We start from the raw sequence: 25,158 nt of genomic DNA, 5'->3' as shown, positions 1-25,158 counted from the left end.
CCTGGTAATTGGAAACAATTCTATTACCACAATTAAGTGTCACACATTTGACCTTGTGGAAAGAAAATGTTCAATGATAAAACTTTTTTCTGTCATTATTGGTGTGATGATTATTGTTTTCTTTTCCTTGCCAGAGCAATAAAGTGACACGTCTGCAAACGTATCAATGCAATCTATCTGCCAAGAACTGTGAATTTACCTGCGTTCAACTACAAAGAATAATCGTCTCAGCTATTGAACTTAATAAGGAAATTACACCAAAAGAAGAAAATTGGTTGCATCAAATGTCCTGTTTTCTCCTCACCCTGTTCAGATAACAGCTAATACAGTTTCATGAGGTGCAAAAGAAAATATTTCTTATTATATATACCAAATATACCAGTTACTGGCTTTGGCCTCGCTGGGATTTGAGGCCAGTAGTAAAAGAGAAAATTTATGCTGCTGCCTTGTTTCGTTTCTCTGCCTCAAATCTCCTGCATTACAGCTTTGGCTGCTAAGAGCGTATGAGATTGTGGCGAAATTCTTCGGTTTGTGAATGAGACCACGGAGTAGCCACACAAAGTTCCTCGTCCCCAGTCCTCAACCTAACTCGCCCACTCGCATTGTCTCTAGACTTTCCTCAAGAATGCGGATTTCTATGGCCGACGGCAATCCAGACAAAATTGCCGATTGCATTGTCACCTCTCGTGGTTTTTCTCCTCAACAATCTCTACTGGCAGCAGAGTTCAGGAGGAACCCTCTCAACAAAAACATCTGTTTTTGAAGAGTGGGAAACAGCGTCCAAGTTTTTTTAAAATGTAGCCATCAGTATATGAGCAAACATTCATTTCAGCTTGAGCTCAAAATGCAAATGCAACCACCACAGTCAAAAGAAATAAACCCTGTTGTGTTTAGGTTTGAGTTAAAAACAGCAGCTATAACACCACAGGACACTCCATCCCCTGATTGCTTTTTTACAGTCCACAAAACGAAGTCGTGATGAAGGCAGCTTGCTTCCTTCGCTTCGGCCAGGCAAGACTATTTCCCTCATTACTCTGCGTTCAAACACAGGGTGCTCTGATGCCACAGGAGGAAGTGGCTTTGGCAGAAAACGTCAAACCAGCGTTTAAGTGCAGGATTGAAGCGGGTCTGATGTGGATTGGACCAACTTGTTAAGTCAAATGAAAGGTCAAGATATTTTTCCACAGCGTTGAGCAGCCCTAAGAACTGTTATTTAAACCACCGTTCAATGCAGAGCGCCGTGCTGCCCACCTTATGCGAGGAAGGCACACGAGTCGAGGTGTTGACGGAGGCAGGAAATTAAAACAATGCACGGAAAGATAAACAGTTACCTCTTGCTTCCATGTAGAAATGAAGACTAAACTCCACCACAGAAATGTTCCTTTCTTACAGAAAAGTGACGGCAGCGTGAGAGTGGCGTGTCGGGACGATGCCGAGAGCGGCACACTCGCTTGTCCCCGTCTAGTCTGCGCCGCCACGTCAGCAAAGTGTCCATCTCGTTGAGGCCTTCAGGTCTTTGTGCCACCGTCGACACATCTCACAGGGATTGGGTTCCACAGCTCGCTCACTCCTCTAAATGATCGGTTTGTTTGTCAGAGGGCCTCACTACAGCGGGGAATTCACACATTGTTGATGGAGGACAGACACCAGCTCACCTGGACTCCCACGAAGTCTGAGTTCATCCGCTGGTGCACCTGAAGAGTACGGCCTTGACTGGGACACCTTCTGAAAGAAAACGTGGTTTCTTTACCAACTGGCTGAGTGGTTTCACCGAAGAATCGAGTATTGAAAATGGCAGAAGAAGTTCTCGTTTCTGGTGCCAGCTGAGGGGAAAAGGGCTTCCCATCGAGCTTGCGTCGACCTTGAAGGACTGATCTGCTTTCAAACTCACGAACACCTTTTGGCACAGTTCCCTTGCCTGCATGCTGTTACATAAATGTCTTTTGGGGTAGGCGAGAAGGGGGCCCGGAGCTAAATACACTGCACCAAACACCAGGGGAGGAGAGGTAACTGTACTTCTTGTGTAGATCTCTGGATGTACCTGTATCGGATGAATCTCTGTGTGAGTCTGCGTGGTCCGCGGGCCGACTCTCATCCCCTTCTTGCACAACACTACGGAGATGAGACAGAGGGAAGGGTACGCGGTCGCTGGGATTTAAACCCAAACCAGCTGGGTGACGAGAGGCCCCGGTGTGTGAGGAGACAGAGGGCCGGCTTTGTCAGATAGAAGGAGCGCACTCAAACATCAGGATTTACTCAAGTTGAATCACCAACCAAAGCTGCCCCTCTTACTTGATGAGGGGTAAACTGTTCTTTGCACCTGAGGGCTCACACATGGCCGACCATAGGTGATCTCAATAAAGAATTTTGTTTCCTTTTTTTTTGTCTTTTGTTGAGAAACAGCAGCTAAGTTCACTAATTCCAGTTGCATGACAGTCATATGCTGCTTGATGGGCCTGCAGGACACAACCAACTGCTTGTGGTTTCTAAGTATTCATTGTTTCATCCATCTAAGCACTGGCACGGATCAATCCATCTCCTCACTTAATCACTTCTCGATCGCATATTTGATAGCGTTGATGAGTGTGGAGCTCTCTTGTGTTGGGTTTTGCTGATGATGTCCAGGAGGCCTGCTGGAAGGGAAGATTTTAAAGGATGTTTAGAAGGTATTACATTTCCCGTTGAAACAACGAGCTTCTTGAAGGGACATAATTATTATGGGATGAAGAACAACTAAATGGACTACAACAACTTTATTCATCTACACAATCAGATATTATACCTTTTAGTCTGCTACATGCATCTTACTTGTTACAAGACATGTGATCAGCCTCTAAAATAGGATTGATTCTTGCTTTAATTGTCCAATATATAAAGTAGCCAGAATAAATTCCACTTCAACCTATACAGTAAAAATACTGGAAACATTTTAAATCAACTGTGAACATGATCTAATGATCTCATGAATATGAGTACATAATCAGTACTTTTACTTTTATGACTTTAAGTACATTTTGCTGATTAACTTTGGTACTTTCGACTCACGTGAAATTTTGAATGCAGGGAATGTATTTGTAATAGACTAGTTTTACACTGTGGTATTCAACTTAAGCAGCAACAACACATCTGAATAGTAACTTATTAATGAACGTGAAGTATTCTGCAAATACTGATGAGCACAATACTTCTGGAAAGAAATGTTTCCCACAATTCTTTCCAATAATTTCACATACAATTAATTTAGTTGAATTATTTTTTTTAATTAACAAAACGGACTTGTCACCTGATGCAAAGTCCATGATGGTCTCGTGATGAACTCGATGACGATGAAGGTTTTTGCATTGCTGCTGCAGTCGTCATCATTTTAATAAAACATGTCGAAATGAATTAAATCCCACCCTCGTCAGTTTTCGACTAGACGTGAAACAGTTAACTGTCAGCGGCTGCTTCCTCCCAGCTCCATGCAGCGGACTATGAAATATTTGGAGGACAATTGGTTAAGTGGAGTTAACCGTTGCCTTTTTTCTCCCCGAGGTATCTTCCTTTTTGATCCTGCCGAGACTGGCGCCTCGCAAAACACAACTTGTCTGGCTTATTAAATAGTATGACCTGGAGAAAGAAAACGCCTGTTGCTTCTCAACTGAGGCCATTGTGAAGCGAGAAGAGCTCATGACAGGCCTTAAATTGCTGTAATGCTGTGTGACCAACAGTCATTCCTAATCAATTTCCATCTCGGTTGCGCACCTTTTCTTATTTGATTCTCAGCTGAATTGTTTTACTTTTATTTTTTTTTCCAGTCACTTGATGAGAACACGTATCTACAAATCTACTTCTGCGTGCTTATTACTTTTAATCCGTTGACTGAATACATTTTACTGTTTGTTTTTTCCCCCTTCTCCTTTGATAAAAGTATCGCTTTGATATTGACATGTGACTCTTTAGTTCCTGCTCAGCTTTACAGTAGGAGAATAATTCAACGAACAGTACCGATGGAGAGCCCGGCTAATGGATGTAAATGGTCAAGAGAGATCCTCCCCACTGGTTAATTGCGCTAAAATTGGTCTAAGCTACTTTGTGAGGGCCATCAATAGCCCCGCGCCGCATGGGGTCTGTATGATTAACTTCTCCTTCCTTTCAAAGGCCTCTTGATCTCCCCTTCGAGGGCCAGCGGGCCAATCAGACCCGCACTTGCAGACGTCACGAGGCCAAAGCGACGAGCTGATTGGTGGGAACGTCGAGGGGGGACAGCCCTTGTCCTTTTATAGACGACCCCGTGCAGCGCGTAAAGGCTACTGGGCACCGCTGACAGCGCAGAGACGCATATTGGATACTGTACACCTCGGCGACTCCATTCCTCCTAACGGGCCACACGGAGGTGCATGGCCCCATCCCCTCGTATCCCGATGAATCCTGTGCAGGGGTCGCCGTCCCAGGACGCCAAACAGCTTCATCAGAGTGAGGAGACGGATACGGAGGGCGAGGATCTGCAGCCTAAAGACATGACCACTGAGAAAGGATACAAACCCCAGCGGAGCAGCCTCGCGTTTAGCGTCGAGTCGTTGATTTCCAAGAAGACCACCTGTCGGACTTCCTATTCCCCCACAGATTTAGCTGTGGCCCTGCCGAAACCCGCGGCCGGGCAAGGCGTGCAGTTCTCTCCAAGGACTCTTTACGCGGAGAGCAAGGTTTCCGCGGAGAGCTCGCAGGGTGTTTCCAGCAGTTCCAGCGAGGACAGCCCGCAGTTCAGTGAGAAAGAGCAGAGCACTTGGTACCAGACGTCCTCCCTTTCTACTCCGCCTCGTAAGTCCGTCCTTCTGCTGTTCTGAGAGTTTTGCAAACTCAAGTATACATTTGTTTTTAAATTAGTCATCTTCTACTGTCGATAGTCAGGGCTGCAAAGTAAAAATAGTTTGGCAACAGATACAAGAAATTGTAATTCTCTCGTTGTGTCACAGTCATATTGATATTACCACTGCTGCTCTGACTGCATGCATTTCCTTCTTGCATTATACCTTTTGTTGTGTCTTACAAACTGCAGATAGATTATGGTAATGTGTCTTTGTCAGATTGTTTTTTTATTATATTCTTATATAATTCTTCATATATATTTTGTTACTTACAGATGATATATATGCAAGCAAATATTAAAGTGTGACAGCGGGATTCAACTTTAAGATTAACGTTTGCAGGAGTGGATGTGATCCGTTTTTGACCCATATTGAAATAGAGGCTACATTTTTCATCAAACAAATAATAAAACTTGTCTATTGATATCTTTTTACCTGTGGCATGTGTTTGCATTTAATATTGTACACCTGACAATTAAGAGTAAATGTATTCTTCCCTTTGTTGATTGTTCTCTAACAGGGAGCTCAAGTCCAAATCAGTGTACGTTAAGGAAACACAAAAACAACAGGAAACCTCGCACGCCCTTCACTACCTCCCAGCTGCTGGCGCTGGAGCGCAAATTTCGCCAGAAGCAGTACCTCTCCATCGCCGAGAGAGCCGAGTTCTCCAACTCGCTCAACCTGACGGAGACTCAGGTCAAAATTTGGTTTCAGAACAGGAGGGCAAAAGCCAAGAGACTGCAGGAGGCCGAGCTGGAAAAGTATAAACTGGCCTCCAAGCCCATGCTGCCCGCATTCGCGCTGCCGCTCCCCCTCGGAGCGCACATGCACTCTCCAACATGGGGCACGTCAAACATCTTCCCGAGGCCCAGTCTGCCGGTACCAGGACTGTTCGGCGGACCCGTCACTTATGGGATGTACTATTTGTCTTAGTAGTGCTGCGTGTGTATGTGGATGGTTTTAAGAGAAAAAGAATGTCTTCTTTCATGGTCGCAAAACACTTATAAACGAGGAGGATGCGTTTTCTTCAACTCGGACACAGTTTTATATTTGGAGTTTAGAGAATTTTCTGAATTAATTTCGGGACACATTTTGATATGTATTTGTGTGCGTAATCGGACTGAGCGAGTTCACCTGCTCTCCTCATTGTAAGACAGTTCTGTGGGTTGTGGATCCACAGGCCTAAATTGCTGAGGCGATACTCCAAAATGAAATGTCAGGTTTTTAACCAACATGCCTTACATATCTCACTCCAGTGCTTCCACCGTGCTCCGCAGTTTGTGAACGTGGACATTCAAAGTGTGTCCAGACATGAAGGCGATGATCTACTGAAGCGCAGGTTCGAAAGCAACAGAAAAGTACTTAAATGATGTCAGTGCCTTAAGACCGGTGTATCCACTTGAAGTATTTCTCCTCATTCAGCATCGACTGTTTCTGGTAAAACTGCAGTTTGCCAGAGTTGCTGTTTGAATGTTTGTATTTCCTTTACAGCATCGCGATTTCTACATTTTTGTATGGAGCAAAAATTATATTTTAGAAAAACACGTGTATTAGATATTGTTTTTATTCTCACAGCGTGGCCTTTATGGGAGTGATGATAGATTTTCTTTGAGGAATTTTGCTGTAAATGTAAATACAATGTAGTGTTGTGTTCATAAAGCCCTGCAGCCTCGCTTGAAGAGCAGCAGGAAATGTGGTATTTATTGAATATCTTTGTATCTGTACTGTGTACATCACTCTATCCAAATGTTCAGTTACTTGTAAAAACTGATTTTAGTAAATAAACATTATACAAAACCTCAAAGTGGCTGTCTCGTTGCACAACCTTTTTACTGTTTTATTTATTTATATTATTTAATACTTATAGTAGATCAGATGAATTTATGGAGGAGTTAATATTCACTACTCCAAGAAATATGACTTATTCAAAGGTAGCACAGACTTAGATGAGATCATTGTTATTTATTAATGTAATTTCTAATGAAAGCAATGCAATCATGCCAAACCTCCATCACTGTTGCTAACAAAAAAAATTGCCATCCCACATAATTCTTAGTTTTATCTAATTTGAAAATGGGCCAATAATAATGTTGTTTCCCCCCAATATCATTCAATTTGCATACATTGTATTCAAAATTGCATAATCTATTACTATTGACCATAACCATTGAACACCTTGCAACAAAATTGTCAGGGAGATTTCAAAATGAGCCTAACACCACATCAGTTAAACCCCTGTTCTGTTAATGTAAAAAGGATTTGTAATATCTCAACACAACTTGATGTCTTCTTTGGCACTTTTCAATGAAGCGTTTGTAAACGAAATCACATCATAATAGACCTGGTCATTTCATTGTAATTTTCAAAAAAATATATTTGCGTTGCGGCACATGGAAGACTAAACACAAACATCTTGTTCAGTAGTACATATTTTCCAATAAGACAGCTTTAAAATGGGAAAATGTGGCTGCGCACCTCAAGGGGCCGATTTTATATTATTTTCAGATGTAATGTTACTATGGCCCCTAATCATTTTTGATATATTTTTTAAATTAAGCAATTGATTTAATTGAGGGGGAAATGCATATATATTTATTTATAATTTTTTTAATTTAATTTGTATTTATTTTCTGGTCTCTCTCTCTATATATGCGCGGATGTTTTACGTTTTTAATTAGCCTGTTGTTTGGTTCACTTAATGTAACCAAATACACTGTCACTATATAGCGTATAGTGGGTTACCCGTTAGTTCTCATGCCTTTATGAAACTGTTTAACTCAGGTTATAAAACAAAAGTTCAACATTCATGTTGATGGTCTGCCATTCTTGTCACACTTCTCCAACAAAAATATCTTGTATCCCCTTTAAAGGCTAAATACAATCACAGGAATAGGACTTACAGTTTATTGTGGGGAATATTTTAATGATATCCCCAGTAAAGCACTTACGTGGAGATGTACATTTCATCATTTAGTCGGAGCTTTCGTCGAACATGGCAGTATAACTCGCGGTCTGTGCTCCGTCCGTCCGGCAGAGGGCGATAGCGCGCTCGCTGCTGCTCCTGACGGTGCTGAAGAAGAAAAAGCCCTTCCGCTGCCTGCTCAACCCGTCACAGACTACTCTTTGTACAGCGAGGTGAGTACGTTAGCTGAGCGGCTTGTTGAATGACAGAACATCTAATGAAAACCTGTTTAAATAGCTATTTGTGCAGCTCATCCGTGTATTGTTGTGCATGAGATTCAGCAGTAAACCTAACGTTCGCTCGGTGTTTTTGTGAGAAAACTGGCGTTACTGAGAGACTTCACTGACCTTGGCTAGCAAGCTAACGGCGCTAGCTACCGTTAGCTTGCCTTGCAGCGGTCTTCAATTGAACAAAATGTCAAGGGCCTGGTGTCATTGATTGTCTCTTGTCAAAAATGTGTTTCCACCATCTCATCTTCTGTTAGTTATTAAATGTATGCATAACCATTTGGGACCAGCTGTCCTACAGTCTTTATTGGTAATGTTAGCTGCTCAGGCCTGCTTTAACCTGAAGACAATAATCTATCAGTTCTAACGTTAACGCCACTTGTCTGCTTGTTTAGCACAAACTTAAAGGTGTTTCATCCTGAAGTTGATCATTAAAAGTACAGTTGACGCACAAATGTGTAACTGCATTACGACATGGCATCGCACATTGAAGTGGAAGTGAACATGTTTCAGTCTAGGCTCCACTTAGTAATCAAGGTGACATTTTACACCCAGCTGAGACTAATGTAGCCAAATAACGTCACATTTAAACAGTTTAGCTTTTGTTGAAACTGATTTAGAGGGTGTTGATTCAACTTTATACCGTATTTGTGTTTTTTTTAAATTATTTACCACATTTTATAAAATAACGAGTTTTTCCGTTATGCTACCCTCAATGATACAAATTATATAATAAAAAAAATATATAATACAATAAAATATTATTACAACAAAATCATCCAATTCATTAGCAACTTCACATCTAGTCAATAATATTTGACGAAGTCATATCTTATGCATATTCATTTTATATTCTCTAATATTGTAACATTTTAATATTGTATAGGTGGAGGCTTCAAATAAGCCCAGTTGGCTTTTTGCCTCTTCCTGCACTATGTCACATGGCTCCAACACAAACTGAATATTAACATTAACTCTGGCAGGATTTATTGCAGGGCTGTCATACTATTAGTATGAGCTAGGTTTACCTCATAACCTGGCAACTGAGCGTATATAACATCTGAAAATATTGTATGTACACACTTTTGTTTTCCAGCCACATATAGCCTGGATTGTTTTGATGTTTTTGTTGACTGGACTAAACAAGATTTCCGTCTTACCTTTCAGACAAGCAGGATGGCAGGCCGTCGCGTAGCCCTGAAATCCATCGACTGGCTGGCGTTTGCTGAGCGTGTCCCACCCAACCAGAGGGGCATGTTCAACGCGCTGAAGACTCGCAGTGATGCCATCGCTGCAAAGTTAGTTTCACAACAACAGACTTTAGAAGTCATGCTGAATGTCAGCTAAAGTCAACTTGGTCTTATAGTGCTGAAGTTCATTCATTGTGAAAGAACACAACAAACAGTGCAATTGAATCTTAATAGGTGTATTTTCTTGCTCATAAGCAAAACACACTTTCCAAAGGAGTCTGCTGTGATCTGTCGTGCAATGAGAGAGAGTGGCACATGCAGTGCTGCATATCTTAAGTGTCCACCTGGCTGAGAAGCTTTGCAAGGCCCTGGAAACACGATCACATGTAAATGCATAAAAGATAACGTGCACACTAGCACCTATTTATTTACAGTAGGCAGTTCCTCGTGTGTGGTAGTTCCTTTTTGTATTTTTAGATCGGGGCTGAATCTAGTATTTGGTTCTTGGCAGTTTGATTGAAAACTTGTCAATAGTTTGGTGTAACTGATCAAGTGTTTAACCCACAGAAGTGATTCTACACATCATGAGAGGTTGGAGCAGAATAAATAAAAGCTGCAAACAATAATGCAAAGTTAGAACACCTGTCTTGTTGTTCTTTGCTTTTTTTTCGTGCAGCTTATCAGGTCCTCATTATCAGTAAATAGCATTGGGTTATTGAACTGTCCTCATACTACAGTACATGTATCGCTCACTTTATATCGCTATTATGTTTCTAACACATTTGCTCATTCTTTTGACTTTTTGTACCGATTTTATTCTTTGATGTCCTTTTTTTTTTTAGTTTGCTCACTTAAGCGTCATAGTCGTCTGTTAAACTCCGTCTTCTCCGTTTTACACCAGACTGACCTCACTGCCAGAGGCTCCTGCAGCCATCGACTGGAGCGTCTACAGGAGCACAGTGGCCAAAGCCGGGATGGTTGATGAGTTTGAGAAGAAGGTGCGCTTTACTTGGCTGGTTCATTCAACGGTTCATGAGCATTATTCAGTGTTTCCAGGAATTGTGGGAAAAGTTCCAATCTGTTCTGACACCACATGGCAGCTTTCACTTTAGTTGTAGTTTGTATATTTTTATGGTTGCGTCCAGCTGTGATTCGACATTTTCCAGATAATGTAAAAATGTATATCAGGATCCAAATTAATGGAGAATTCAAATTAGCATGAATACATCAGTTTTATGTAGAATCCAAATCTTAGTTAATCACTTTTAGGATGTCTTGAAATTAGTTTTAGTTTGAACAGCTTTAAATGTTACAGTGCAAGTGAATAATTATAGCATTCAAACTACTGTTTAAATCTCCTTTTAGTTCCTCTGCAAAAACAATCAGTTGAGCTGGTGGTGGCGCAGTTGACTCAGGAATTTGTTACAATAGTTTGTTCAGCATTTGTTGGTTTGTGTTACAGTGGTAAATGATAAATGTTCCTTCTGCACACAGTTCAAAGCCCTGCAGATCCCTGAGCCTTCTGACACACAGACGAGCGCCATCGCTGCACAGGAGGCTGAATCTGTAAGTGATGACGCCAAACAAATCTGTGTTGCCGGAGTTTCCGCTTTACTGTATTGTTGTAAACTGTGTTGTCTTTTAATTAGAAAACAATGCAGTCAAACCAAAATGTGCAATTCTATGTATATATTTGTAACTACTAAGATAGTTTAATATGCGCAAATAGATCGACAATAGTTCATCAATCATGAAATGTATTCAACACTAAAATGGACATTTTTTATTAAAGCAAAGAGACAGAACTGGAATTTTTGGAATAATAATTGGAAAATAGTAACAGATATGTTATGTTGTTATTTTGTATTGTCAGATGTAATAGTTTCACTTTTCTCTACCAGAATAAAAGTGCATCAGCCTACCTTGAAGGATCTATGGCCCGCATCGCTCAGTATGAGCAAGAGGTGAGACTAGCTGTGGTAGTAGAACACCTCATGGATGTCTTCGGGAAAACCGTATTTATAACCTGTTCTTTTTACGTTTCGTCTCAGCTGGATAAATTCAAGAACATGATCCCCTTCGACCAGATGACCATCGAGGATCTCAACGACACCTTCCCAGAGACCAAGCTGGACAAGGTCAAATACCCCTACTGGCCCCACAAGCCCATCGCGGAACTGTAATCCTTTTACCTGAAACTCACCTCACAATAAAGTTTATGTATTGTATAGAGAAATCTTGTGATGGTCTCATTATTTGATATACATTTTGGTTTGCATGTGGTATTGTAGGTGGAGCCCACGAGGGGGCGGTGTTTCAATAGTTTTACTCTGAAAGTTAAACATCTCGGTTGAAAAAGCTATACATCTTGACATTCACTATGTCTGTAACCACTGTATGATAAGATATGTGGCACCAGGGCGAATCTGCATCTGTGGGCATTAAACAATCTCACTGACGTGTGAGACGTTTCCTGATTCAATTAGCAGCAGTGTTGAGGTGCAGTACAGCACAGGTCTGGTAACTAATAGAAGTAATGTTATCAGTCTATTAATTGTAGTAAATGATAAAGCTAAACATGCATAGTAGCTTACATTGTATACTGTTAATTTATGCTAATACTGAATTAGGTCCATGTCGAAGTCCGTTTGAAACCCTCGAAAAATAATCTGCCGTTGTAGGTTAATGTCATATGTCAATCATCCTGAAACTATCCAATCATGGATCGACTAGTTGTGTCTCTCAACAATCATTGGACCCCCACTATTTATTTACATATATGTGGGTGGGATCGAGCCCATTCACTCCAGTTCTGCATTTTGATTGGTCCATTTTTCAGCGTCTCGGCTGCTGATTGGCCAAAAATGCTGGTGTAAATATAATAGGAGGGGCTTTGTCAGAGACGATTTCCGTTGTATGTTATTTGACAGTCACAGACGATTGACGGGAGAACATCAGCTCAGGTGAATGTCTTCTTTAATATCTTATCTATTATTCAATGACACGGTTTCACGTTGATAGGATTCAGCTCACGGTTCGGTGATTTTACTGCGACTTCTCATTTAGCGTTGGTCAGTGACGGTGGAAACACGGGCCATCCGTCCAAGTGTGTCAAACACGGTGGAGCTCCGTCTGAGGTCAAAAAGGCAACAAAAACAATGCAGCAACATTTATTTTCGTTTAAACATAAGTAACGTGTTTGAGTTGTTTTAATTCCACATGACCACAGTTTACTGCCATTAGTAGCATCGGATGCTAGCTAACGTTATCCAGTGATAACGTTAGCCTCAGGGATTACATTATGGATGGGTAACGTTTTCACCTACCGTTAGTGGTAACCACTCATTTACTCTCGTGTGATCATAGACAACAAGGCCTTTCTATGTCTGACATCGTTCAGCCACAGTCTCCTAAAGACTTCACGTGCCTGTTAGCTAGCTTAGCTAACGGTGCAGCACTGCGTCAAAACAATCACTACTTGTGTGCATCAGCTACATTTCGTACCAGCTCGAGGTTTATTGAAGGGACACTCCACCTTTTGGCATTTTCTGAAGCGGTTCCCCGCCTTCTCGACGTGTTTACAACTCGAATGAACACTCCCACCAGGGGATTTACGACAGGCCAGTGAGGCAACTCCTCTGTGGGCGCATATTATGCAAAACTATTTTGGCTGGAGGGAAATATGAGCTGATGTCAACCTCTGAGTTCACCTTGGTCAGTACTTTGCAGCCGCTTGTGTTTGAGCTTATGTTTGTTTACTTAAAACTTCAAGACATGTCTCTAATGAGTGTTGCACTTTGGCTTGACTTCCAGGGTCAAAGGTGATACCAGCATGTGAGTAAAGCAGTTGGTGTAAGTGTTGACAGCAGCACATTCAACCAAAGACATGGTTTTCTCGGGTTTGTCTTCTCCCACTGTGAAATCATCAGGGAAGAGTCGTTTTTTTTTTTTTTTTTTTTCTTGTCTGACATTTTCCAGCCGTGCATCTTCTAAATGTGTGTTCAAACACAGCATCCTACAGGCCAGTTATTGTGAGTCTCATGGCCTAGAGAGGGTGTATTGTGTTCGGTGAAAACAAACGAGGATGTGTTATTAGTCGGCCCAGGTCTGCCCCTGGACGGTGAAGTCAACAGTAGCTTCATTGTTTATAGAGAACAATGGGAATAGGCCTGTGTGGAGGGAGGCACTGCTAGGAGGCTAGAGGTTGGCTTCTGTCTCATCTCTAGAGGACAGCAGGCCTGTGCTTTTCTTACAGTTATTACCACACACGATGGCGTGTAGAGTCAAAGAGAGAGAGGGGATCTGAAGCAAAGTGTAATGTGTAGCAACAAGTTTTGGTAGTTGGAGCGTTCTTATCCGGAGTGCCACAAGTTTTGTTGAGGCTGCTGCACAAGAGACAAGAGTAAGAAATGATTCACGGCACTTTAGGGATGGCAGTGACGTCCAAAAATCCACAAGCTAAGCTGTTTTTAATTTTGAACTGGCAATTTTCAGAATAGAAAACGATTTGCAGAGTACGCCTGGCTACCTGACGAAGAACGATAGATGAAAAGTCCAACTGCAGCTAAAATCTGCTGACATTGGGCTGGTGGTGATTTTCCTGCTCTGAAAGATGAGCGACACTTAGCGGGTCAGGTGAAGGTGTCATACACACATTTCCATAAATTGATTCCATATTGAGTATTATGAGATCATTAGAGCATTCAATTTCTATTTACACTTTCTGTTTAAAATAAAACCCCTCTTATTGCATATATTAAAATATAAATATTTCAGGATTGTGTCACACAATGTCATTATAATATACGCGTCCTTTACATGCTGGCCATTCTCACGTGAGAGTTTATGGCAGTGAGACCGTGTGTTTTGTGGTTTGTTTGTGACTCCCAGGGTTACTTCATGTAACACGGCACTGGATCCTCAAGCTTCCACTGATTGAATTTCATCTATGCAGCAGTTCAGCCACCCTCTCATGTTACATATTTAAGCAGGAAACGCATCAGATGAAAGATGCAGCTGATGTCAGTCTGTGTTGTTACTTCATATGTATGCTGGTTAATAGTCGGGACATTGCTGGTGTCATTGGCAGATATGTTCTTCCACTTTTAGCAGTTAATATAAGCACGAGACATAGTCATTGTTATTAAAAACAAATGTCAGATTAGACCTGAAGCATTTAGTCAATTAATCGCTTGCTCGTTTGACAGAATTGATTAAAAGTCTTTTTTTCAAGCAGAAATAGTATAAAACAAATACACTAAACTTTATCTGGTTCTATTTTCTCAAATGAGATGATTTGCTGCTTTATTGGGTTTTTTGGACTTCTGGTGAAACAAAACAAAATCACCTTGGTTTTTATTATTATTTATATTAACCTAATGTTTAAAGACTAAATAATTAATCAGTTAAGACAATTATTTTCATTATCAGTAAATTATACAATTATTGAAGAACCTGGAGCCAAACAAATGACTGAAAAAAAAATGTAATCGATTTATCAAAGTATATTCAATTAAGGTTGATTATTTTTCTGTCGATCGATGAATCAATTCTTTGACTGAACATTAGTTGCAGCCCATCTTGAGTTTTTGATATAAAAAACAAACATTTGACTTAGTTTTGTTTTAGCAGTAAAACTAGAGTCGAGTAAATCTGAATCAGTTGCATCACCTCATATCACAATCGTTTTTTAATCTTGATCGACCAATATTAACATCCATTCAAACATCCTTTATATAAATACTTGGTACACAAAACAAGAGGCCTGTTTGTATTCTATTCTATGGATATGGTAATGTCTTTTCTCTAATGGTCTTGAAGTTCTGGCCATTAGCCATGAGACACTTGCTTGTTTATAGGGTTCTCCATGCTAGTGCTTGTAGCCTACTTTGTATGCCCTCAGCAAACATGGAGTGTGTTTTTAGCCAGCTTGTTTTCCCTCCAGCCTCCCTTTCAGAGTACAGACATCGTTGGACCTCGACGAGCTAAGCTAGCGTAGCTGCTTATTTGTCCACAGACGGTGAATGAAGCTTGTTGTCCCAGCTACAGCACATAGGCCTGTGTCAGCTGAATCAGTCCGTTCTGGCAGATGTGGGCAGGGAACCGGTATGTAGCCGACCCGGATGAACTTTGGGAACCATTGCATCAGTATTGCTTCAATTATTGCATCAGTATTGCTTCAATTATTGCTCCAATTATTGTAGTAGCTCAGTGATCCGAGCATTTTGGTGTTACTGGGCTTCTCCCCGCAAGTGTGCTCAGTTATTATGACTGTAAAAAGGAGCAAGCTGGGTCGGTAAAATGTTACAGTATGTAGAAGTATCTGTTTCTATGTCGCGGCATTGTTTAGCTGAGTGGTTGGAAGAAACACAGTAATAATTGTATGTGCAGTGTGTAAAAAAAACTGCATTTCATTAACACAACAGTAGCTTGTTTCTTAAAGGTACAGGTATTTCAGCTTATTTTAAAAACAACATTTTCTCGCAAAGCCATTAAGCTGTATAAAGGTGAAAACCCTCTCCACCTCGACTGCAATCACTCACACATAAAAGTACACTAATTGGCATGCTAAAAAAATGTAAAGAAGAAGAAATTATATAGAAGAACTATGGCCACGAACTTTGCATTGTTTGTTATGCTGCCTTAAAATGTTGTCACTGAATCACCAATAGATGTGGTACCAATTAATTGGGAGAGTAAGAAGATCATCCTCTGAGGAAGTGGATGGATGGATAAAAAGAGGGGAAGGGGTTACCATCTGGATAGTTTTATCTAGATACCCTGCTGTGTGTGTGTGTGTGTGTGTGTGTGACAGAGACAAAGCCTGTCCCAGTAGGATGCAATTATTTGATCCCTCTCTGATTCTAGTACTCAGTTAAACTGATTTTAAGGAGAGATTAAGTTTGATAATCATTGTAAAGAATAACAGGGACTTTCAAATCTTCTGCCCCGTAAGGCTTTGTGCTAATGGCTTCGTATTTACATTTCCCATTGCTTTGCCGTAGCTTGGAACAATTTAGTGTTTGTTTGTGTGCATGCGTGTCCATTGTTCCAAAAACACATTTTTCCAATAAGAGAACAAACTGTGCTGCTGAGGTCATTTTTGTTGTTCGCAGTAAATGAGAAAGGCCTTAAATAGCCAGACGTTGAGCAGCAGCCTTAAAGAAACTGCTGAGTCCTGAGGAGTGAGTGGATGTTTGTGGGTGTCGAGTTCGTACAAGTACGGTAGCATCTGTCCCCGGATGCAGCTGAAAAGTCAGGAAAAATAATGTAATTTCTCTTTGTGCTTGTGCAAGTGTGAACGTTGGCATGTTTTCTTCTTTTTTCGCTCGACCGTTTTGGCAGCAGACCATCAACCATTCTCGTGTGCGTTTCCTACTGTGATATGTCAACATGTCCCCCGTGAAACCGGCCTGTTTAGTATGCTTGTCTGTCTTTGTTTCCAGTGGCCGTTGATGGACCATCCCTATGAAGAAACAGGGTTACAATGGGACAGAGTACCTCCGAACAAGAGGTCCAGGGAGACGTCACCAACGAGGTCGGTTTGCTCACTGGCTTTATTTGCTGTAAATTTGCTCTCACGTGTTCACTTTACACACTTTTGTTTCCAAACTCTGATGCGCCTACTAAGGCATATTTCTGTGTGCACATCCGGCCTATGCACTCACCCGTCTGTCAATATCCCCAGTGTCCAGTCTTTTACTGCCAAATATCCATTAGCTCCTCACACACTAATCAATAACCACTGATAGCAGACATGTAGTCTCATTTGCTGAAAAAAAACAGCCAGAGTACGAAAATCATGTTACTGTTCCTCTTGCGATGCTGTATCTGATCGCAAGTTAGCCACACACACACACACACACACACACACACACACACACACACACACACACACACACACACACACACACACACACACACACACACACACACACACACACACACACACACACACACACACACAGTAAAACAAACAAGCTTATCTTGGCCACAGGATCTCCACTCCCTGCATGGACTGTCTTGTTTTGTTGTGTGAAGAAGCGCTTAGTTTGGTGTTGAACTTTAAAAATAAAAGTCAGATCAAGCCAAAAGGAAAAACTTAATTCTTCCTCTGTTTAGCTGCTTGTTTTCGATAGGCAATGCTCATGATTAGAGATCTCCTCTTATCTTCTTGGTTTCTTTCATGCTTAGTTGCTTATCGTGCCCCTCTGCCCCGCCCAAAGTCCAGCTCCGTCAGTTTTCATTATGTCATGTTGTCAGCCCCATGGGCTTACATTGTCCGCAGGACCTGCGTGCTCCCTGCAGTTACAGGTTTGTTTAGATACCTTCATGGGAAAACGTCACCCACCTGGGCTGCATTTTGCCATCCAGCCTCGGGTTGCGCTTTCCAGCGTGCCAGTTTGTAGCCTGTGAACCCAACAGCTTCACATCGGGAATCCTTCCGTGAGTACATAGGGAGCAGAGGGAGGAAGCTGTGAGTGGTGCTTATTGTTTTTAACACTTGCAAAGGTGCACGCATTAAAAAAGGTCAGATAGTATGTTCATATTCTCCTCCTTTCGTTTCCCGGGCACTCGTAGTCAGTCAGACATTCCTGCCTCCAGGGCAAATCCCTTATTCACACATTCCATTACGCTTCAATGGAAGTGGAACCTTCAGACCCACACAGTGTGTCGGGCTCAATGCGCTGCAGGTGGTTGCAGCCGTTGGGTATGCTACTTAGCAACTAGCACTCTGCCTGTGGAAGTTTTGGTTGTTTTGTTTTGTAATTTCTATATATTTTTTTTCCTCTTACATTAGGAGGGGTTTGATAACCTCAAGACACTTGTGGAGGAGGAACTACAGACGAGCATGGTGAGTGCAGGAAATTGTAGCAGTGCCATGCCATTCATGTTTCAACACGGAAAGAGAGAGCCAGAGAATAAAATGTTGCTCAATAGTATTTAAAGAGCATGCAAATGAAATAACGAAGTGATACTTTAACGTACGCGTAGATATAATTTTCGTTTACATTGCGAGTTCCATTTTTTCATTCTGCAGACTTTAACCGTGTACACACATTAACCCTTCTCCTCTTTTCGTCTCTTCTCCTCAGATGGTGGGGATGGTGATTGGTGCGGGCATCGCCATAGTCCTCATTGCCATCCTCATCTTCTTCATCTTGCGGCGGATCCAGCTTCGAAGTCAGTAATTGCTGAGAACCGTATCTCGCCCTGCACTGAGGGTGCGCAATGATGAAGAAAAAAAATAATACAAACTTGTATGTATTTCTATGGTAATTTGTCATTTCTTATATTTTAGACATAGAAGCTCAGGAGGCACCTAAATACCGCTTCCGCAAGAGGGACAAAGTCATGTTCTACGGGCGAAAGATCATGCGCAAAGTGAGTCTGTGGCAGAATGTGATAACTGGCTTCAACGGCCAGCTAGTTTTTTAGCCTACTACTATCACAGGAGTACCTTTTTTAAACCAATGTTTTTCAACAGGTCTCGCAGTCTACCTCTTCCCTGGTGGGTACATCCTCCTGTTCCTCTCGGCAGCGCCTAAAGAAGAAGCAGAAGATGCTTAACATTGCCAAAAAGTACATCAGAAAGATTACTCTCACCAACAATACAGCTTCTGCTACTGTCATGGCCAGTTCTCTTGTTAGTGGTTCACACACTTACCCGTCTATTCCCGCTGCCTTTCTGCTGTGAAGGATCCTGCGCTTTAAGAAGGAGGTGCCCATCCTGCAGGCCAAGGAGCCCCCTCCCTCAGTGCTGGAGGCTGACCTCACCGAGTTTGAAGTGGCCAACTCCCACCTGCCCTCTGAGGTGATCTACATGCTCAAAAATGTCCGGTAGGTTTGTCTCCTTTGTCTCACCTGTGTTATTGTGTACCGCAGTCTTCTAAAGTTGATTTGCATGATTGATAAGCAACTCTGATGAGACATGAGCCGGATGCCTTTTGACATGTTTGGCTCTGTTGTGCAGCGGTTACCGAGCAAACTGTGCTCATAAAGCTCAGTTAATAGCATTCCATGCAACTTAACACGGATTTTAAATATCCAAACTTTACAGATGAGTGTTCACACCTGTACACACCTGTTTGTTTGTTTGTTTGTTTGTGTGCGTGTGTGTGCACAAACCTCCTCTGTGTTGTCCTTCACTGCAGTGTGCTGGGTCACTTTGAGAAGCCCCTCTTCCTGGAGCTGTGTAAACACATGGTGTTTTTGAAGTTCCAACAAGGGGAGTACGTCTTCAGGCCGGGCCAGCCTGACAGCAGCATCTACGTGGTTCAGGATGGAAAACTCGAATTGTGCCTTACTGGAGCGGTACGCAAGCTTGTGTGTGTGTGTGTGCATGATTACATGTGAATTTCCTGCATGTCATAGTTGTTTCTGTGTTTGGGGGGGGATTACATTTTCTGATGTGAAAAAACTTAATGCACATGGAAGCAAATCAAGGGGCTTAACCATGGGAGTTCTGACTTTAGCAGCGCACTAGCATCTATCAACATTTGACTCAGATAATCTCATTAGGGAACTAAGGGGCTATGACTGTCTCTTAGTAACTAAAAGAAAAAAAACCTGGTATGTCTTCTTCCTGTCTTCCAGGATGGCAAAGAAAGTGTGGTGAAGGAGGTTTACCCCGGAGACAGTGTCCACAGCCTCCTCAGCATCCTGGATGTCATCACAGTATGTCACACACTGTTCACACACAGGCTTCTTCATAACACGCGTACACATTATTCACACGTTCCTGAATGAGCTGCAGTCCTGGACACCACCCACTTCCTCCCTCCTCGCATCATTCACATTAACCAGCTGACTCACCCAACCTTCTCCACTGGCACACATGTGACTCATACATTGATCTGTAGTTGTAATTCAGTGAAAATCAATGCCCATCTTAAATAAAGGATAAGTTAAAAATGATAACGTTAAGATTTTAGTTTTTTAAATGGACTAAAAACTACAAGAACCGACAAAGAGAAGCAACCTCTCACATCAGAGCTTCTTAGACTGTGAAAACATTTTCTGAAGTATTCGTTGGGATATTTGTGTCCAGGGCCACCAGAAGCCTTACAGAACTGTGTCGGCACGGGCTGCAGAGGTTTCCAATGTTCTCCGTTTACCTGTAGAGGCCTTCCTCGCTATATTTGAGAAGTACCCTGAGAGCCTGGTGCGGGTAGCACAGGTGAGTTGTGTGTCTAATTCTCTTAATTCTTTTGTGTTTCTCTCCCTCCCTCCTCTTCTGTTTTCCCTCTGCTGTTGCTCAGAAATGTATGCACTCATAAAACTGGAGCGGTTTTGGTGGTCAGTTTGCATGCATGGGAAACGACTCACTTCCTGTCTTCTCTGTTCAGATTATCATGGTTCGTCTCCAAAGAGTAACAGTCCTAGCCCTGCACAACTATCTGGGGCTCACCAATGAGCTCTTTAGCCATGTGAGTTTGACACGCACACACACACACACACACCACACACAGTACACAGTACACCAGACAGCCATGCAAACATCTGTTGGTGATGTGGTTTGGCATTTATCAGGAATTCTGCATCATTAGCTCGGTACGCATGCTGTTTCTATTATGATTTGAGTCGCTAATGTTGTGTCTCTGTTTCCATTCTCCCCCGTCACACACACGCATCATATTATTCACACTTGTCCTATAGGAAATGCAGCCCTCGCGTATGCCGCCTCCGTCTCCTCACCCAACTCGCACCAGTCCCATCCGGCATGGTAAGCGCTTTGGCAGCCTGTCCGTAACCGAGGAGCAGCGGGAAGCTGCCATTAAGGGTGAAGCTGCAGGTGGGGAGAAAAAAAACCCATATAAATATATCTTGACTCTTCATTTTCCTCTAGTGTTACTTCTGTGTTTGGTTTCTAACTAAAAGCTTCATTTGTGGTTTCCTGTATGTACAGGAGGGGAACAAGGGAAGGATGGCGCAGCAGTGCCAACTCTTAGCAGGACCATCTCGATGCCTGTGGACATTGCTGGTGAGGGACGTCTCTCCTGTTCAGAGAGATGATGTTTTCACAATGTTCTTTAGTTTAACCAATAAACACGATATGTTTTAATTGTAACAAGTACTATTTTGAGAAAGAGAAAGCTCTTCTGATGTCATACTTATCTACGTCTGCGGTCATGTTTAAACCAGTTCTAAAGCATTTTATTCAAGCTATGAACCCCTGTAGTTAGCCTCTTTTTTATAAACGGTGTGTAACCTCGCTGTAGCTGCTTGAAAAGACGTGTTCTCCGTTCTCCTTTTAAATGAAACACAGTTAGAAAGTTATCTTCAATCGATCAATCAAACTTTATTTGTAAAGCCTCTCTTATACAGGTTAGTGTTCACAGATGACTGACAAGCTCAGAATAAGACAACCTTGAAAACAGAAAAGACAAAAGCAGTGAGAGACTTACACTTTGAGACCAATGCACGCAAGAAAATACAATGATAAAAATGTAATAAAAGATCATTTAAAGCTATAATAACAGTAATAGTAGTAAAACAGGGTGAAATATAAACTACATAAATTAAATAGAATTAAATTATACAACTTGAATACAATAAAAATAGAATATTTTTTTCAAAATAGATATTATAAAATAATTAAAATAAATGAATGAATAGCTAGGTTTATCTTAACCATCTGCAGCGAGGGGCTCGTTAACACAGAGACGTTGTTGGCATGAAGACATGATGTTGAAACATGAGAGCCAGCAGATGAATCATACTGAGGGCAGGTCCATCGTGCTAAACTTGGCTAATGTGGCTAGAGATTAATATTTGATTTGTTTGGAACCCGTCAAAATCCTTTCCAAAAGGTATGAGGTCCCAAAGGTCCCAAGGCCGAAATCAAACCTGGGACGTTTTGGCTATACGGCCAAGGCCCTCCAAGACGGATGTTTTTCAGAGTGTAGTAAATGGAAACCTGTGTATAAAAAAAGTAGAATGTTGATTAAAGACTGGATATCTACTTTTGTCTGTGCAGGTATGCAGAAAGGTCCGAGATCGGACTTTGACATGGCATACGAAAGGGGGCGGATATCTTCTTTCTCTGCCGAGGATGGCACCCCTCCTACGTTTACTCGGGTCAGTACGCGGCAGACTCTTGAGACACAAATGAGATAAGGTTGACTCAATTGATCTCCTGACATAAAATTGGGTAATTGCACCAGAAGCTACAGTGGTCTTTCAGAACAAAGACTAAAAGTCTGCTACGGAGCATGAATAACAACAAAGTAGTCCGGTATATTTTTTAATGTCCGGAAATTAGTCTTTTAAAATGTTTTAGTTTTTTTAAAGATAAGAATATATATATTATATATATATATTTTTTTTTTACAAGAAATGCTCTCTGCTGTGTGGTAGAATATTTGTATTGTTCCATGACATTATATAAGTTTTGAACATGTAAACATAAATAAATCGGTCAAAAACAGGATATTATCCGACACTCTTGATTCAAAGTCTTAGTTAATCACCTCATCACGATAATTCATAGATAACTCGTTGTTTTTTAGTGGCAGATTTCCTATGTTGAAACATATTCTTGTACTTGTATGATTCCAGTCTCCCAGTCTGATTCCAGTGTCCCACGACCAGCGGGAGAGGAAGGTGACAGTAGATGAGGTTCCCTCAGGGATCTATCTGTACCCAGAGGAAGAGCCGGGAGTGGACAATATTTTTACACCTGTATCCAGTCGATCCAATTCTGCTTTGTTTGAGGAAGGGCAGAAAGAGATCCTTAAACTCATGAAGATTGAGGTTTGTTTCCATAACATCACATTACTTTTTGAGCATTTTTCAGCTGAAGCCGTCAAACTACTGTAAGTAAAGGTGGATCTAAAGATGCAGTCAGTGCAGTGCTCTCACAATCATCGTATACTGTATACTGTAGGATCAAATTCTCAGGGATTAAGAAATAATACTAGCCTCATTACACTATTCCTTTTTTCGCACGAGGGAGCACATTGTCTCAAATCACCCGGGAGCATCTGCTGACAGATTATGATGTGGAAAGAGGGTCAGTCAGCGGGCCCACTCTAGAGGAACTGGGCCTGGTCTATGGATGAGTGGAGGGTGGGCTGCAGTGTGAAGCCACCGTGTGGAGACATGAGCTGTTCCTGTGTGTTTGGTTATAGATGAGGAAAAAAATATGCACGCTAAATACGCTTAAAACACAAAGAAACACAAATGACACGATGACAAACCAGAGTTCAGCTGAACTAGATTCCGGTAACTGTAACACAATTAAATGCTCAACTTCTCTGTGCCAGTTTTCAGCTTGAGTTGCAAACACTCGTTTTGTGTAATATGTGGTGAACCCTCTGTGTGCCTCTTGAGTTGAAATTGCTACACCGAATATTTCAAAACATCATGTTGGTGTAACTAGATCAAGCATTATAACTGAACTGAATGTTGCATAGTCGTCTGGGGCTTGATTTTCATCCCCATTGTTCCTCCACGTTTGACTTTTGTTGCTGCTTGATTGGATTTCTTTTGTCTTTCTTCTTAAATCCAGGACCCGGCCTTGTTAAATGGGAAAGTGACTCTGCACCAAGCGAAAGCAGGAGCTGTCTTAGCCAGACAGGGAGACCAGGTACTTAAAACACAAAACATACTGGACCCGTTTGTTTGAAACTGTTGACCCTTAGCTGCCGTACAAAGGCAGAGTGCAGCTACTACCAAAGCACTGAAGTTGAGGGTAAAAAGAGTTCAAAGTGTCCAGGCTGGATTGGAAAGTGTGTAACAGATAGAAAGGCTGTAAGGTAATTTAAGTCGAATTATTTTAACCCCCCAAAAATCATTGCCATGCTTAATACCTAAAGCATGCATTATACCTAAACAATACGGATGTGATGGGATCTTTAAGCTCTCTTCTCCATTTCAGCCAGTTTAAGAAAATAAACATTTATTTAATTATTTTCAGTTGATGGCTCATACATAGCGCATTACAGTTATTCCTCTGTTTGATACTCGTCTGTTCATATTTTATTTGCATACATTTCTTTATATACATATTATATTACTTATTTTTAGTCAGATTCAAGTCTTCCTTTAATTTTGACTAAATGTGTAGTTATTGCACTTTGTCTTTGTAAGGCAGTATAGTAGTAGTAGTACTAGCAAGTATTTTAAGTAAATATAGTATATAAACTTAATAATAGCAACAAAAAGCAAAGTCGTTTTTATCCTCCCCTCTTTCCGTTTTCTCTCTTTCTCATTTCACTCTTGTAGGACGTGAGTCTGCACTTTGTCCTGTCTGGGTGTCTGCATGTCTACCAGCGGATGATCGACAAGCAGGAAGCCGTCTGCTTGTTTGTGACCCACCCGGGCGAGATGGTGGGCCAGCTCGCTGTGCTCACTGGAGAGCCCCTCATCTTCACCATCAAGGCCATCCGCGACTGTACTTACCTCATGATCTCAAAGTCGGATTTCTACGAGTGAGTTCATCGCCTTGAATGTGGACAAACGACAAACTTTTTTTTTAATTTACAGTCAACTTTCAGCAGGAATACAACTGAGTCTAAAATGATGTGTCCTCTTATTAATAAAGCAACTATGCCCCATTATATGTCCCACAATGCAATTAGACATTCATCCAAAGCCTTTTCAATTTCGCATTGAAGCTTTCTGTACAGACTGATTTGATTTCACATCATTCATCAAAATATTAATATAAAGTTGTCTTGTGTCTCAAGGTGTACACTGTTTCACATCAATACAAAACATTTAACCAAATAACAAAACCATACATCAGACAATAGGAAAGGTGAATGCAATGCAAACAATTGAATCTCTCCCTTTAAAATTCAGTGTTTGACCCAGGAGCACTGAGGCCTACCTGTCCAGAACTATAATTATTTTCCATGATCTTCCAAAATTGCTGTAACCATTCTAATTTAGCCATATAAAGACTTGCTCATGCCTGTGCCGTGTGC

The 25,158-nt window shown here is 41.5% G+C and overlaps 3 protein-coding genes across 4 annotated transcripts in view; all 3 read left to right on the top strand.

The window, feature by feature from the left end:
* Positions 1-4,379: 4,379 nt before the first annotated feature.
* LOC306696578 (homeobox protein MSH-C-like) lies at positions 4,380-5,780 on the top strand (the record flags this gene model as incomplete). The annotated part of the gene is made up of 2 exons (XM_079160235.1): positions 4,380-4,800; positions 5,368-5,780. 2 exons carry the CDS (start codon positions 4,380-4,382, stop codon positions 5,778-5,780), a joined length of 834 nt encoding a protein of 277 aa, XP_079016361.1.
* Positions 5,781-7,949: 2,169 nt separating this feature from the next.
* Positions 7,950-11,462, top strand: atp5pd (ATP synthase peripheral stalk subunit d). The gene is made up of 6 exons (XM_079158909.1): positions 7,950-7,982; positions 9,204-9,334; positions 10,128-10,224; positions 10,721-10,792; positions 11,128-11,190; positions 11,278-11,462. Exons 2-6 carry the CDS (start codon positions 9,213-9,215, stop codon positions 11,407-11,409), a joined length of 486 nt encoding a protein of 161 aa, XP_079015035.1. The 5' UTR covers positions 7,950-7,982; positions 9,204-9,212; the 3' UTR covers positions 11,410-11,462.
* Positions 11,463-12,160: 698 nt separating this feature from the next.
* pnpla6 (patatin-like phospholipase domain containing 6) overlaps positions 12,161-25,158 on the top strand; it is a 29,812-nt gene continuing 16,814 nt past the window's right edge. The window contains exons 1-17 of one of the 2 annotated variants that reach the window (XM_079159650.1): positions 12,161-12,189; positions 16,672-16,763; positions 18,027-18,080; positions 18,322-18,409; positions 18,528-18,610; positions 18,714-18,808; positions 18,926-19,066; positions 19,381-19,540; positions 19,823-19,903; positions 20,277-20,405; positions 20,575-20,655; positions 20,885-21,020; positions 21,135-21,209; positions 22,206-22,306; positions 22,787-22,981; positions 23,739-23,816; positions 24,455-24,660. In XM_079159650.1, the coding sequence (XP_079015776.1) occupies positions 16,713-16,763; positions 18,027-18,080; positions 18,322-18,409; positions 18,528-18,610; positions 18,714-18,808; positions 18,926-19,066; positions 19,381-19,540; positions 19,823-19,903; positions 20,277-20,405; positions 20,575-20,655; positions 20,885-21,020; positions 21,135-21,209; positions 22,206-22,306; positions 22,787-22,981; positions 23,739-23,816; positions 24,455-24,660 (1,754 nt within the window). In that variant the 5' untranslated portion in view covers positions 12,161-12,189; positions 16,672-16,712. Of the gene's footprint in view, positions 12,190-16,671; positions 16,764-18,026; positions 18,081-18,321; positions 18,451-18,527; positions 18,611-18,713; positions 18,809-18,925; positions 19,067-19,380; positions 19,541-19,822; positions 19,904-20,276; positions 20,406-20,574; positions 20,656-20,884; positions 21,021-21,134; positions 21,210-22,205; positions 22,307-22,786; positions 22,982-23,738; positions 23,817-24,454; positions 24,661-25,158 lie in introns of those variants that run through there. The other variant, XM_079159651.1, reaches the window with a different exon arrangement.

This window comes from Pholis gunnellus, assembly GCF_910591455.1.
Source record: "Pholis gunnellus genome assembly, chromosome: 5".
Classification (NCBI taxonomy): domain Eukaryota; kingdom Metazoa; phylum Chordata; class Actinopteri; order Perciformes; family Pholidae; genus Pholis; species Pholis gunnellus.
The sequence above is the reverse complement of the archived record's forward strand: the minus strand, read 5'-3'. Positions and strand labels throughout refer to the sequence as shown.